Source organism: Capra hircus, chromosome 2 (assembly GCF_001704415.2).
Source record: "Capra hircus breed San Clemente chromosome 2, ASM170441v1, whole genome shotgun sequence".
Taxonomy (NCBI): Eukaryota; Metazoa; Chordata; class Mammalia; order Artiodactyla; family Bovidae; genus Capra; species Capra hircus.
The window spans coordinates 17,876,452-17,892,590 of record NC_030809.1 but is presented as its reverse complement, the minus strand read 5'-3'; the positions used below and the strand labels follow the sequence as shown (position 1 = coordinate 17,892,590).

The 16,139-nt window shown below is 36.5% G+C and overlaps 1 protein-coding gene across 10 annotated transcripts in view; it reads right to left on the bottom strand.

Moving 5' to 3' along the window:
- The window catches only part of TRIP12 (thyroid hormone receptor interactor 12), a 153,377-nt gene that overhangs the window by 24,001 nt on the left and 113,237 nt on the right, over nt 1-16,139 (bottom strand). For 6 of the 10 annotated variants that reach the window (XM_018058566.1, XM_018058577.1, XM_018058606.1 and 3 more), the window contains 10 exons: nt 14,346-14,499; nt 12,101-12,329; nt 11,686-11,804; nt 9,086-9,293; nt 6,804-6,904; nt 6,411-6,585; nt 5,041-5,182; nt 3,797-3,988; nt 1,975-2,126; nt 335-507 (listed from right to left, as the gene is read on the bottom strand). In XM_018058566.1, the coding sequence (XP_017914055.1) occupies nt 335-507; nt 1,975-2,126; nt 3,797-3,988; nt 5,041-5,182; nt 6,411-6,585; nt 6,804-6,904; nt 9,086-9,293; nt 11,686-11,804; nt 12,101-12,329; nt 14,346-14,499 (1,645 nt within the window). The remainder of the gene's footprint in view (nt 1-334; nt 508-1,974; nt 2,127-3,796; nt 3,989-5,040; nt 5,183-6,410; nt 6,586-6,803; nt 6,905-9,085; nt 9,294-11,685; nt 11,805-12,100; nt 12,330-14,345; nt 14,500-16,139) is intronic. The other 4 variants (XM_018058591.1, XM_018058635.1, XM_018058599.1 and 1 more) reach the window with 2 other exon arrangements.

Sequence of the window (16,139 nt, the reverse complement as noted above, 5' to 3'; positions counted from 1 at the left end):
TGTATATTACACTTTGATCTACAAAGCAGAAAGATCTAAGAAAACTGTCAGGTACAAAATGTCACTTCTATTACATTACATTACAAACTGTCATTTCTATTACACCAGCATAAATTAACCCATCACCCACCCAGTCATCCAAGTGAGCAGTCAACCCCTAAAAAAATTTAACGTTTCTAAATACTACATATAAAATAAGTAATGAGCACCCAAGTTCTTGATGCTAGGTTTTGACAAACACAGCAATGAATAGGGAGATAATGTATATATCCCTTAATGTTAATTTCATCCCAAATGTACACATAAACACACAAGATACATATATAGAAAGTACCTCTAACTACAAGGTATCTCTCAATAGCCTGCACCAAAGCCAGGGGGTCAATCTTGACAGGTCCACCTTTCCACTGCTTCACATTTGCACAGTCTGGATGTCTTTGTAACTGGCACTTTAACTGATGTGTGTTGAAAAATTTTAAAGCCTGTGATCCTCTGTTGAGAGAGAAGCTCAAGATAATTTGTGAAAAAGAGTTATTCTATTATTTTCAAAATCAGCATACATTAATTAAAATAAAAGCATGATAATACAAACTCTGCATTTTCCTGAGGCACAAAGTAACTATGTAAATAGTACAGCCAGCAATTCCAAGTTATTGGAAAAGACTTATCATAGAAGAGGATATGTACACATGCATATGAGAACATTCAATCAACATTTCATCTCTGTCCCACAATGAATCTATGTGAGCAGAAATACCTCACCACTGAGAAGGAATTATTTCCCCAAGATAAAAATTCCTGAACCATTTGGGCATGCTCATTTCTGCAATATTTTGCCATTACCTACTAAGTCCTCTTTATTTAAAAACAAACAATAAACCCTCATTTTTTGCTTTTGACGATTTCAGCTACAAAATTACTTTAAAAACTAACCTTTACATTTTACTTTGCTACAGTCTTTTGAGTGAAGCAGTTTGACAGCTACATCAGTCTAGACCTGGTAATGATATTTAATTACTCATTTCTGAAAAGGTCTGGCAAGAGTAAAATACAGAGGAGTTTAAAACGCAGCTAAGAGGTTTGATAAGGCATGCAAATAGGGGTATTGGAAAGAATATTCCATTATACTGATACATACATATGCAAACATACATACTTTACACAAATTCAGATAAAAATGAAAAACATTATGGTTTTCTCATGTATGTATTAGAAAGTACCCCTTTAGTTCATAAAAATCTTCCAGGGCAGTTTAATAATCAAAATTAAATACCACTCTATACATTAAGTTTCAAAGCAGGAAAAAACCTAGACAACACTGATCACTTCATTATTCAATATTGCATACCGTTTTAATTCAGTCAAAACTTTAAATATCTTTATGACACACCAGACTATATTTTTTAAAACCAAACTAATTTTTTAAAACTTTTTCAGGCTGCTAGCCATAATATTCCAGGAAGCTTGTAACATTCTGTAAAAACACATCAAGGAATTTAATGTATTCTTTCTATACTTGAGTCCTGTAAAGCTACTACATTATGGGAAAAAATAAACATTTATTCGTCAAAACCCATTAAAACGCAAAGTTATAACCACTTGGATCACATATGAAATCACACTATTACACAGAATGTAATCATTTTGTCATCTGTAACTACAAACTTCTTGGAGAAAAGCTTTATACATTAAAGTACATCAATTTAAGGAAACTAAGCCTAAATTTAAGGAAAACTAAGCCTATTGTAACTTGCCAACACAAGTTGGCTTCATATTTTCAAAACATATTTAAGATAGAGGGTATGATTTTAGGAATAAAAGTTATTTGATTCACATATTAGAATATTTAATCTCCTCAGTCCTTATAATGAGTGTTCTTTAAGCAGACCAAGATGTCACGAGACCTCCTGCCACTTTACCTCAACAAAAGTATAAAATCCAGTGGCAAGAGCACACCTAGGCAAGGATCCTTACCTGCCTCCTGTCCCATTTCCACTGGGAAAGTCATGCACTTTGACTGGAAATTGTTCCATCTGGCTGAGGCAGTTGTTCATTTTGTGAACTAATGCCAACAAAGGTGCATTACCCACTGGTTCTACTCGTTCAATGGGCTCTTCTCCAGGAAGCTAAAGTTATAAATAAACCAACAGGTTAAGCAAGGCCTCATGAAATGGAACCACTCAATAATACTTAATAGGCAGTTTTATAAAAGACTTACTCTATTGTATTTTTTTGTGATGGATTTAGCTGGAACAATGCTTCCAAATAAATTATTTCAATAAACACACTTTTCATATAGGCACACAATCCCGTATTCACAATTCCTAAGTCCAAAAGGCTTGAAAACACTACTCATTTGGTGGCAAAATCTGACCCAGACAGATACATGGCTGTTTGAAGTCTTTATTTACCTTTATTTAGTAGGAATATTCATATGTTTTGTTGCAAAAATACTTAATGTATATGGAGTACTATTCAGAATCGACTGGGGATTATCAGATAATAAGTGGTGTATGTACTGTATGGCAAAACTCATGAAACCCATCCAGCCCCAAGGAATTTCCGGTAAGTGATTACAGACTGTACATAATTTTAGCATGGTATAAAACTATATCCAGTATTAACTATACAGCTAATGAGTCACGAATAATTATCAATTCTACTTTAGGTCGTGGAACAAGTTAAAATAATGCAAGCAACGCCTGCAAACAATGACCAGACACGGTGAGTTTCACTCACACACAAGTGAGCTGTCCTTAGCCCTATTACACAGTCGATCCAGAGAATCGCCTTCTGTTAAGCCATTATGAACAAGTAGAATGGTGTTAAGTTACCAGTGTCCAGGTTACTCTTTTGCTTTCACTCACTGAGAGTGAAGAAAGTGAAGCTGCTCTGTGGCTTCTGGTCTTATGATCCACATTATAAATGGTGATCAACCATTCCTCAATGAAATTGTTAGTTCTGTGTCTTACATACAAAATAGAAATGTTTACATATACTTTATCTTACGCCTATAGATGATGTCTACCATATTTCTATTAAAAAATATACTGAAAACTGCAATATGCTCAAAAACAGATATTGAGAATCAAATACATTCACAACTGTTAGTCGTGTTAGTTGCTCAGATGTGTCCTATGCTTTGTGACCCCATGGACTGTAGCCCGTCAGGCTCCTCCATCCATGGGATTTTTCAGGACAAGAATACTGGAGTGGGTTGGCATATCCTTCTCCAGGGGATCTTCCTGACCCAGGGATCGAACCTGGGTCCTTCCACATTGCAGGCAGACTCTACCATCTGAGCTATCAGGAAGTGAAAGTGAAAGTTGCTCAGTCGTGTCTGACTCTTTGAGACCGCATGGAATATACAGTCCATGGAATTCTCCAGGCCAGAAAATGAGTGGATTGCCCTTTCCTTCTCCAGGGGATATTCCCAACCCAGGGATCAAACCTGGGTCTCCCACATTGCAGGTGGATTCTTTACCATCTGAGCCACCAGGGAAGCCCAAGCTACCAGGGAGGCCCAAACAATTAATGGTCTGTCTTACACAAAAACACAGAATCAAGATACATCAATCACAGCATAGGCACTTGCTTCACCATTTTGTTGTGTTACTGTTTACCTAACGCATAAAAGACCAAGGAATCCATATGTGTATAATATCCAAGTTAAAACCTTTACCTCAGTATCTTGACCAAGAAATATTAGAAATTACTCCTGGGATGAAAATACTTGCTTGAGTAAAAAATTACTCTCAAAATAAAGACACACAGGCATGATTATTAGGTAACTTACCGGAGAAGAAAAAAATACATGAAGGAATCTCTTTAATCTGATCTCTCTGCTTACAGCGTCCTTTTCACTTTTAGATGTCAAATAAAGCAACAGCTGCTTCACAAATCCACTGTGTTGGATTTCAAATGATGAAACATCGGACTCTGAGACTATGCTACGGATTTCTACAAGGCACTCAGCTCCACCATCCACCTGAAAGAGATGAAAACAGTATTCACTGATTTAGAGAGTCCTTAATAAGTACACAATTCTTATTTCCACCAAAGCAACCTGATACTTAAACACCTTTAAAAAAGAAATCAGGGCCAAGTGGTACATACTTGGTAGATCCTTGAAAAACAATATCTTACAAACACACACATTCACAAAATGTTATTATTTCATGACAGAAAACCAGTGTCCATTCTGACATTAAAAAAAAAAAACAACAAAACTTCACATTTAACCAGTGTAGTTGTATTAAAGAAAAAAAAAAAAAGACAAAGGATGAGAAAGCAAATTGGAGGAACAGAGATATAATACCAAAATGAAAAGACAGAACAAGAGTTTAAGGTGTGGCTTTACAGTACATTTGAAGACTTAATGAAATAAGACAACTTCTTAGAAAACATATGCTACTCACAGAGATCAAAGTACATCAAAAATGGAAAAAGGATCAGATGAAACACAAAAGGTTTATGACACCTCTACCCTTTCTGAGCACTCTTAGGGCACAGGTAAAGAGCGGTGAAGGAGGGGCTTCTCCTTCACTTAGGAAACTGCTCGGTTATAGAGTTCATAGGCATTAGAACTGGTTTTTTTTTTTTTGGTCTTCATGTAGTGACAAGAAACATATTTTAAGTATTAACTGTGCATGTCTCTAAGTATATCTTAGCCCATTTTCAAACTGAAACTTAAGTGGTCTAATGTGGAATCTGGATTTACTAGTCTGTAAACATAGGCTAGTACCTGTAGCTGGAGACACCTGATAGGAGAGATGTGCCTGAGGGACACTTTATTTGTTAAGAGATCTGGAAGGTGAGGGAGAGAAATGCCAAAGACCAGATGTCTAGCACACTTAATGATACGATGAGGAAGCACGGAAGTCAAGAGACAAGTTAAAGAAACGTCAGCGCCAAAGGAGCAGGTCTGGTTAGAAAAGTTGCTCTAAGACAAATAAATCCAGGGAAATCTAGGGTCACCAAGGCAAGGAGGAGCCAGATGGAAGAGTCCAGAGAAGCAGCTAGGTGCACTGGCTGCGGTACCTGGAGGTTGAGTTGTTCGGTCGCAGCACAAAGTCTCTGAAGGACATTCAATGCAGGGTTGCTTCCATCCATGTTCTCAGAACTGAAGTAACGCTCTACAAATTTATGTGCCTGCTCTTTAATCCAACCTTTGATTTTTTCTCTGCAAGAAGGAAAAAGATATTAAAAACTCAGTGTACATAGAAAAGTTTTCAATTATAACTTCTGGTCAAAGGCAGATAGCTGCTACATTTAAAATTCTTTTTTGGCCTATGTTTATAGACTAGTAAATCTAGATTCTACATTCACTTAAGTTTCAGTTTGAAAATGGGCTTATACCTAGAGAAATGCACAGTTAATACTTAAAATACATTTCATGTCACTACATGAAGACCAAAAAAAAAAAAAACAAACCCAGTTCTAACATCTATGGACACTACAACCTAACAGTTTCTAAGTGTTAACCTGAAAGCAATTTTCCAAGACTGTTTTCTAAGGTATAGACATATCTGCACTGTCCCTTATATTCCTATAGACCAGAAACATGTACCTATTTGGTGCATAATAAGCTATGACAACTGAGACCTCACTGTTCAAATAACAAATTCTAGTAACTTCAGAAATATATTTGCTTATTTCTACTACCTGAAATTGAGAACCACTCACCAAACCAAACAAAAAGAGCTTGTTTTCCCAATGGAATTTGCTTTTTAAAAATTCCTTATTTGCAGAGGAAGTAATCCCTGTTGGTATGTTACACCCAGGAGAAGGAAATGGCAATCCACTCCAGTACTACTGCCTGGAAAATCTCATGGACAGAGGAGCCTGGTAGGCTGCAGTCTATGGGGTCGCAAAGAGTCGGACACGACTGAGCGACTTCACTTCACTTCACTATCTTACACCCAGAGTCAAACAAAACAATCCTTGAGGATTTTAAAGGAATAATTTTTTTAAAGCCATAAATTGGTGTGAATGGTTTAACCGACAGTTTTACATTTCCTAAAAAGGGCTCTGCTCTAAGATCCTTATGTTCCACTGTGAAGTGCAGAAGAGGGCTATTATAAAAGAGCATGTGTACGTTCAGAAAATACGTCAGCTTTCCCTTTTCCAGAACAAAACTAAGGAACAAATTCAAAGGGAAATCTATTTGCTTGGTTTTGAACATACACAACTCCCAACTAGACATGTTGAAATTGTAAAATATGAGAAAAAGTCAGACATCGGGCTCAAGAACTGAGAATCTGCTCCATCCTGGAGCTATGCAACCTCTGAGCAAAAATTAAAGGCCTGTGTCCATGTTTCAATCTCTATGTAATAGGTACACTGACTAGAATAACATGAAGCTTTTCTTAATCTAGAAACAGAAGTAACACAGAATCCCCCCACCTCACCTATTATTGGAGATGGTGTCCTTTGAGGCGGCCCTGGCAAGACCACTAACTCCTGCAGTTCGTGCTGGTTCAATGTTGTTGCTATTAGACTGTGCGCTTAACCTTCCCCACGTTTTTGGATTCAAGCTTGCCAGGAAAGAAGACTTAGGTGACTGAGTAGTGGTGGGGCTTTTAGCTATGGAGAGAACAATACTTAAATCATTTTAGTGTAAATGATGAAAACCAACAGAATTTTAAGACTTCCGCTCAAAAGATTAATTAGCTACAAGAACTAAGAGCACTGGGAATTCAGCAAACTCAGGCATGATTCAAAGCTGTCAGCAAAAATAAATCATGTGTCTTTAGCCGCTAGTTCCTTTCCCTTCACCTCCCCATGGTTTCATCACAAATTACCTTGATTGTCTACTTTGTCATCATCTCTTGGAGGTGAATATTTTGGCCTTCTTGATCCTCGTTTTGGCAGTCGTTTTCTCTTTAGAACATCACTTAATCGACTATCACATGGGAAAACATGAGGTAAGTTTAGCAATTATCATCATCTAATATCATCACTCACTTAAAAGCAAGCCAAAATGGCAGAAACAATGTGTTATAAACTACTGTTGTAACAGTATTTTCCATTTAGTGATTATTTAATGCCAACTCTGCACCAACGTTCTACAAGTGTACAGACACAGAAATTGATTACTTCAGAAAATACCTAACTATATAAATACCTTGACTACTGAATTACTAAAAGAAAACCAAATAGAGTATCTCATTAATCCTTGTTAAACTCCACTGTTAAATGCAGTACATAAATAAAGTATATAAAACAAATATACAAAGCAAAGAACGAACCATGCAATCTTAAATCAGAAAAAGAATGTTAAACCTGAGTACCTTTTTTCTTCTCTAATCTAAATGACAGTAAGTAAAATAATAATCACAGCACATTAAGGTTAACATTATCAAAATACTTTCCAATATTACCCAAAGTAATTTCATGGTGTGCAAAGATAATAATATCCAAAATGAATGCATTTATAACTACTTTTATAAAAAATTCAGTTATCTGGAAACAAATGTAGTAGAGTGCTAGTGTAAACAACCTATTTGAATTAGAATATATAAAATACAACACATGGCTTTGTGCACTATTTTCACTATATTTAACAACTTTAGAAATAGTTTATACTATCATTCACAGAATAACGAAACTACATAAGATGAAAATGATAAAAAAAGTTATGGTTCAGTTAAATTATAATCCAAGTAAGAAAAATCTGGAAAAAAAATTTAAAGTCTTCCAACATCTGACACGTCTATTGAAAACACTTAATAGAGTGATCAATATACTTGACAATTAGGACAAGTGAACTTTTGAAGAATAAACTTAATTCCATTTACAAATTTTTATGAACTTCTCATTTAAAACCATATTAGAAGAGAAATCAATCACTTAGAGCTCTGAAAGTCTCTCTCTGAAAGTATATCTGTTTCCTTAGAAGCACTGACTGTCAGAACCTATAATCAAGTCTAGTTCCTTCATTTAAAGTAGCTCAGGAGCATTGCATCTCTGTGAGCTGCATCATATTTCACTAAGCACTTGTGCTAGAGCTCAGGCACCATGCCTATGCTAGAGAGTAAAACCCTGCAAAGACCTCAGGTTGCCACAGCAGCTGGGGGAGAGAGCTGGGCTGGTGAGGAAAGAGAGAGGTGGGCAAGGCTGGGAGAGAAAAATGGCAAGACACTTCAACTAGACAACACGGAAGGTGGAAGGTCCCTGGTAATACCTCCAGGTCCCAAAACCCCGGACTGTGCCCATTACATGGTACCACTTAAACCCAGCAGCTTCCTAAGATAACACTGTACCAGGAGTCACAGAACTCTCAAAACTCATATATACATCAGGGTGGACAACTGCCACCAGGGGGCACCAAGAGCAGCTAGGATTCTGAGCTTTGCAGTTCATAAGATTAAATTTTTGGACCCCAGTTATTAAATATACACTTTAGCAAGATCGACTTTTTAGCTTCCATCAAAGGAACAAAAACACTTTTAAGAGTGTGATTTGTTTCAGTACAAAATGGTAACCGACATGAGGGCTGGTAACGTTCTCAGCAACAGAGTGCAACAAATGAATTAAAAAAGAGGTTCAAGCAGAGAATTTTCTTAGAATTCTCATTAGCTTTTATTAACAGCAAAAGTTCCGATATGCCAGTAAAAGAAAGATGGGAAATCAGGTTCTTTTCTTATATTCTAAAAGTTCCAATTTTTAATATTTTCACTATATCAATATCTAGATGTCTCAAAGTTGGTAATAATGATGCAACATAATATAGTAAATAATCATTATGATTATGGTATCAGAAATGAGGCTCAAATCCTTCATCGTTATAGTAAGTTCAAGACATTAGGCCACTTAGCTTCTCTGAGCTTTAGTGCCCTTAGAGGTCAATGTAAATACTATGTCTCTACTGTGGTTTCTAAACATGGCTCAATACAGCAGGTTTTCAGTAAGTGTTCAATTTTCTTCCCATTCTCATTAAATACTTAGCAAAACATACATGAAAAAATGGAAAATGTATACTCTCTATAGTGCCCTACACACTTCACTTCCATGGGAGCGACTCAGAGACCAGGGCAGAATTCCAAGCAAAGAGCACAAGAGTCACTGCAAGACTCTGACTTACCCTTGAGGGCTCAGGTCTAGAGAATCGTCTCTGCTGTGCTGCAAGCTGGGGGACCCCAGGTCAGCCGAGGCATTGGTGGCGGCCGTGGCTGTTCCACTGTTGACCAATGGCGTGGACCCCAAGGATCCGGACCCATTTGTACATGCCTTTGGTGGACTCGTCAACAATGACTCAGATTCTGCTAAGTGTTTTACTTGATGCATTACACCTTTATAGAACAGAGGTTAGAGTGTGTGTTAATCAGGACTACCTCCCCACCATTACAAGATCCCTAAACATTGATGCTGATTCACAAGGAATGAATAAAAAGTACACCAAAACAGGAAAATAATTGAGGTGCCAGAGTCTTCAACCTGACTCCAAAAAATAGAAGGAAGTAAATTCAAATTTAAATAAAGATACTTATATTGAGGATGAGATGGTTAGACAGCATCACCAACTCAATGAACATGAATCTGAGCAAACTCTGGGAGACGGTGAAGGAAACTCACTGGAACCTGGTATGTTCCAGTCCATGGGGCGCAGAGTCAAACGCGACTTAGCGACTGAACACACGTCTCTTCTGAGGCCTTCCAATATACTCAAAATGTTAAATGGGGTCACATATAAAGTCCTACCAGAAATTTAAAGTACCCACTGTAAGAATCAAAAACAATTACAAAACTTCAGTGCACCTGTGGCTGGATAGCCAAAAGATAAGAAAAGGACCTACAATTATTAACTTCAAATGCTACAAGGAGACAAGATCGCAATAACACTACTGCCAATAAACAAAACACCAGCTATTGAAGGATGGAGATTTTCACATCCCTGCAAGTGTACGAGGAGACGGAACAATAACCCATTAAGGCAGAGATTTATATTTGGGGTTCGATTGTGGGAGGAAGCACATGGGGCTGGAGAGGGGTGGGGAGGGAGACAGAATACAAAGGTGTGTGTTCACATGTTCACAACATTCACATTTTTCTGGTGAAGAGTCCACAACTTTCCATCAGATTATTTATATTAAAAAAAAAAAAAAGATTTTTGAGTGAATTCAAACTTCAGGCATTCATTCCACAAGTATTATTTGCAACCGTCATATGCCCAGACTGTGAGCAAGGCACTAAGAATATGGCCATGGCTAAGAAAAATGTATTCAGGGCACTTACTAACTAATGAGAAAGATATAACAAGAAATTAAAAATACAGAGTGAACTGCTTATGAGAAATAAAATACAGTGCTGCCGGAGCATACCATAGGGAGATCTAACAATTCAGGAGGCAGGGTAGATGTTTACGAACAAGTGATCTTTAAATGGAACCTCAAAGAACAGTGAGACAAGCCACATGCAAAGGGGGAGAACCAATCTAGATATCTCCATATACCTCACCATGTATATGCTATACAAATACTTGGGGGTGGGAAATTCAATCTGATGGCATAGTTGATTGATAGGATCAAAAGTTTTTTAAAACATCACTGAAAAAAAAAGACCGACTCTCATATTCTCATATACATATTCATATACCAATTCTCAAATCATAAAGCAACTAAAAGCAAATGACAACAAACATAAAATACCTAAAACAAAATAAAAATGCAAGATAACCTAAGGCTAAAAATAAGAATATACACCAAGTGTTTATGTAAGCACAGAACAGGTACATAAATCTGGTTTGTTAACCATAGTTATTGCCTCTGGGACACGAAGAAAGCTTGCCTTCTATTTCATATAAACATGTAGTGTTGGATTTTTTGAAAACCCATTATTATTTGAACAGAGCTAAAAATAAACAGTGAGAACTTCTTCCCATTTGACTCAATATTATTTTTACACTAGTGTGTCTATTTTATTCTCAAGATGTAAAGAGAAATGAATCCCACATAAGAAAAAGTGATTATGAGCATAAAGAACTGGGATTGAAGACAAAGTATTACATGCCAGGAGAACACCATTATTTTCTGCATCCTCACAAGACCTAAGTAACCTGATAGACCACAAGACCCATAAAGAGATTTCTGTTGATGAGAAAGAACTTCTTTTATTATCTTTGCAGGTTTAAAAAAGGATAAACACCCTGAATGAGTGAATTTCATCTTTCAGGTTTTCAAGAAGAGAATGCTAAAATACCATGTCCCCAAGGCTGATTTCGAAACTGAAATTCCTCAAATTAGAGGACCAGACAAATTGCATTCTGAAGATTATTCCAAGTCTTAAAATATTTCATTATCTACACAATGAAGTAAAAAATAATCCCATATACAGCTGTACTGATCTATTAACAGGATTCCTTGGGAGAGAAAGTGACCTCTGACTTTTTCAAAGAATCTTTAGGGCAACTGTATGCTACCAGCATAAAAAGAAAAGTTAGAAATTGCTTCTAGGCCATAAACACTCAAATCACTGAAACTTAGTAAATGTTCATCAATTAACAAGTGAATCTCATATAATTGTAACACAAGGTTTTAAAAAGATGCATGATACATACTTAAGCTGGAAGCATGTAAATTATATAAAAGTAACAATTTTTGTTTCACAGATTATAACTATAATTCTACTAAAATAATATTCAGACTAAAAGATTAACCATCAATTAATTATCATGAACGGAATTACCTTCTCTTCTGAAGTAAACACTAAAAATATCAGGTAACTTCTGCATTAAGATCTCTGCCATCTGAAGGGCTCCAACTACTATCTTCAGGTCTTGGCTTGATAGCATGGAAGCAATATGACTAAAAAAAGAAAGAATTTGTATATAAAACATCTGCCTGAATCTGGTAATTACTGCTGGCCACACAACTTTAAATTTGAGAGCAAAATATTTTAGTTTTGAAACCTGTGCACTAAAATAAGAATTTTTCTTAAATGCTCAACTTTTCCATTTATCTATTTTTTATTGAAGGTGTCTGTGAATACAGAAAGACAACTAAGGGCCAGATACTCCAGATTAACTGTTTCGTGCATTTTATACTATAACATGGCTTTAAAATTTTCTGAAGTTAACTGCAGAGACTTGGGTTTCACACACCTTGAAACAGCATGGTTTTTCAGGACATCTTTTAGAAGTTCGGCATCCGCGAAATAAATTATCCTAAGAATTGCTCTAAGGCACTTATGTCTGACCGCAGGTCCTGCTGAGGAACTATACACTTCATAAAGAACACCAAATAATGTCTTAATAAAAGACTTAGCCAGTTCCGGATCCTCTTTCATAAGCTGTGCTCGAGCATCATCCTTCTTTAACTCTGAATATCCACCTGCAATAAAAAATGTAAAATCTTAAAGGCTTCAGAAATACAATAAAGCGAGCTAACATAAAATTGAAGTGGATGTACAATGCTATAAAGGAAATTAACTTATCTAATGCAATCAACTGGGGTCTATAAAGATGCCCCAAACAACATTAAGACAAATTTAAAAATTAAAAAAATTTTAAAAACCACTGACTATTTCCAGCTAGCTGCAAAACACAAGGTAGCACGACACTGTACCTCTTATTTTCACTAGTACCTGTTTCACAAAATGTTGGGGACATTTGAGTACTAACCAGTTAAAACTACTGGTAAGAAATAAATGCAGCTGAAGAAATGAATATTGAGTATGCAGAAGTAGCTCAGCTGGTAAAGAATCCACCTGCAATGCAGGAGACCCAGGTTCAATTCCTGCGTCAGGAAGATTCCCTGGAGAAGGGATAGGCTACCCACCCCAGTATTCTTGGGCTTCCCTGGTGGTTCAGGCAGTAAAAATTCAGCCTGCAATGTGGGAAACCTGGGTTTGATCCCTGAAAGAGGACACGGCAACCCACTCCAGTATTCTTGCCTGGAGGATCCCCATGGACAGAGGAGACTGGCAGGCTATAGTCCATGGAGTTGCAAGAGTCGGACACGACTAAGTGACTAAGCACATTATACATACAGCAAGAAGCTGGAAAAAGATGACCTGTCACTGGGCTTAAAGGGAGTAAAATGTAGGAGAAAGGTAACAGATGAAAAGCTCTAGAACAGGGGTTGGCAACGTATGGTTCAAAGGCCTAACCTACCTCACTACTTATTTTTGTAAATAAATTTTACTGAAACACAACCACTTACATTTGTTTACATACTGTGCATGGCTGTGTAGGGGCTACAAGAGCAGAGCGGAATACAGACTGCCTGGCCTGCTTAAAAGTATGCTGACCCTTATATTCTGGGCTAGAACTACAAAAGCACTGAACCAAAAGCCCTCCAGAAGGAGACAAATGGCAAAAACTAGAGGGTAAAAAAAATTCTCATGAATTAAGAGAATTTTGATGCGAAAGTATAAAACATAAGATTAGAAAGAACTGATCTGATGGGGTGTGACTGGATCTAAATGTAGAATAGGAATAAAAAGATCAGATTTTAAAAACTGCCTGGGCTGAAGAGAACTAATTAGTGACTGCTAAGGTGGGGGGTGGGGAGGGCGAATGGGTTGGAGGGAAGAAAGAAACAAGTGAGGAAGATTAAGGGGTACAAACTTCCAGTTGAAGAATAAATGAGTCACAAGTATGAAATGTACAACATGGGGAATACAGTCAATAACTATGTAATACCTTTGGTGACATCATAAGTAGACTGATGGTGGTGACTATTTTGAAATGCATGAAGTACTGAACTCACTATGTTGTGTAACAAGAACTAACACAGTGTTGTAAGTCCATTATACCAAACTCAACATAGTATTACTGGGGGTGGGGTGGGGGACTGGATGAAGGCAGTCAGAAGGTCACAAGATAGACAAATACTAGGGATGTAATGCACAGCATGACAAAAATAATTAACACTGCTGATATTACATGAGAAAGCTAAGAATTTCTTACCACCCAAATTATCTTTTTTCTCTTTCTTTAATTTGTATCTGTATGAGAAGATGGATTTCACTCTAACCAACTAATGTGGTAATCGTTTCAGGATCTATGTGAGTCAAACCATTATGTGGTATGTCTTAAATTTACACATTGCTGTATCAACTATATCTCAATAAAACTGAAAGTGGGGAAAAACACACAGGACAATTCTGACCAGAGTCCAGGACACTGCAAATCACAAAAGTAGGAAAATCTTGGGGGAAGATACCAGTCAAGTCATGCTGGCTCATTTACCAATTAAAGCACATGATAAAACCAAAAAAAAAACCTATTTACTACCATGCAACTACCTCAATTTAAGAAAAACACTCAATAAAACAATTATATGTTACTGCAAACACTACTCACTAGACAACATGGTACTACTTTTGACTCAAAAGGTACTTACTAGTGTTAGTATTGGCTAAGGGGTTAGGTTTTCTCTGAATGGCACGTGCTGTTCCCGTGTCCTCATTGATTTGCTGCATAGAATTAAAATCAATAGTATAAACTCGTCCCAGAGTGGACAAGCTTATCTCATCCTCACCGACCTGATGGGCTGCCTGAGAGCAAAGAGAGAGAAACCTTGAATATAAACATGGAGAAATTTATTAACTCAAGACACAGTGGGGACCTCCATAAATGCTAACTTACATATTTGTTTCATCAGGTTTCAGACAGTAAGTAACAGAATGTGGAAGTTTTAATAGTGTGGATGTGACAAAACTTACTCAATCAATAAACCATTTTAAATTAAATACATATATACACCCCCAGAACCATTAGGTCCCCTGAGACAAATACAGGTAAAATCCAGTCATGCAGGATCGCTGACATGGAGAAGATACTATGTGTGTTAAAAAGGCCTTAAAGACATTGCTGACAGGAAAAAAAAATCAGTTATCCTTTGGTATAACTTTTGGTACCTAATTCTTAGACTAAAATATATTTACATCATGGATTCCTAGCAGCCCATCAAGATCCTTCTTTAAACAAAATGATCCTACAAAATTATTCTTAGGTCATCAAAAAAGACATTTACACTGAAATGATGCCCTAAGATCGAAAGGGACACAACCGGAAATAGAAAAAACAATCCCAAGGGGTAGCAAGCATTACACAGTATGTATCTCAAATGAGACAACGTAGTTAACACTGGATTTAGACAGCCTCAAGAAGTGACAAAATATACATTTTTATGGAATTCCTTGGTTGAATGTAAGTCAGGATTCTCAGAAAATACCAGAGAGTAAACTAACAGGGAAAATCCAATTACTGGGAAAATGCTAAAAAGAATGCTCAGCATTAGAGACCACAACCAGCTTATAAAGTAAGGCTAACAATTACAGAAGACTATTCACCTCTGACTTTCTCAGAACAGCTGGTCCTGAGTTTAGATACTGTCATAAGAATTTGATTTTATAACATAAATTAGTGGTTCCAAAGTTTTCCAAACATTCATTTTTAGAAACTAGTGGAAGATACCTTAAAGAAAAAAAGTCTATGTGTAAATGTCCTAAAACATTCTAATTACACAGGCTGAAAATTAGAAAATATATTAATACTTGAGTATCTTATAGATGAAAACATTAGTAAATGATGCATGGCATCTCAAATAATGCAGTGACTAATGCTTCCTAAATAATAAGGGCAACCATTTTCCTGAACTGAGAAATTTCTGAAATATTTCAATGCAAATTTAATATGGAAGTATGGAAATAAGAATAAAATCACACATAAAACCTTCACAGAAAAATCACTGTAAATATCGTGGTATATTTCTTTCCTTTACTATTATTCTTTTGCTGAGTTTCCATGAGTCACATAATTTTGTTTTCATTTATAGCCTATCACGTCGAAAGTAATTAAAATTTATCCCAGTAAGGTCTGTACTACATATAAGCTTAGGTGTATACCACAATTTACTTATTCACCTAGAGCTAGATATTTAAATTCTTTCCATATTTTTGCTCTTTTAAAAAATACTGAAAAGCAGCTACTTGTATGTAATCTTTGCTTTTGAGAGATTTCTTCTGGATAGGAGACTGAAGGAACTTTGTGAGACATGTAGCCTAACTCCTCCTGTGTTTCCTTTCAGAAACGAGGAAACCATGGAACAAAGAACTTAAATTACTTGCTCCAAGTCAATCAGGTAGTGAGTAGCAGAAGCAGGACTAGAACACCATGTTTTCTGACCTGAACA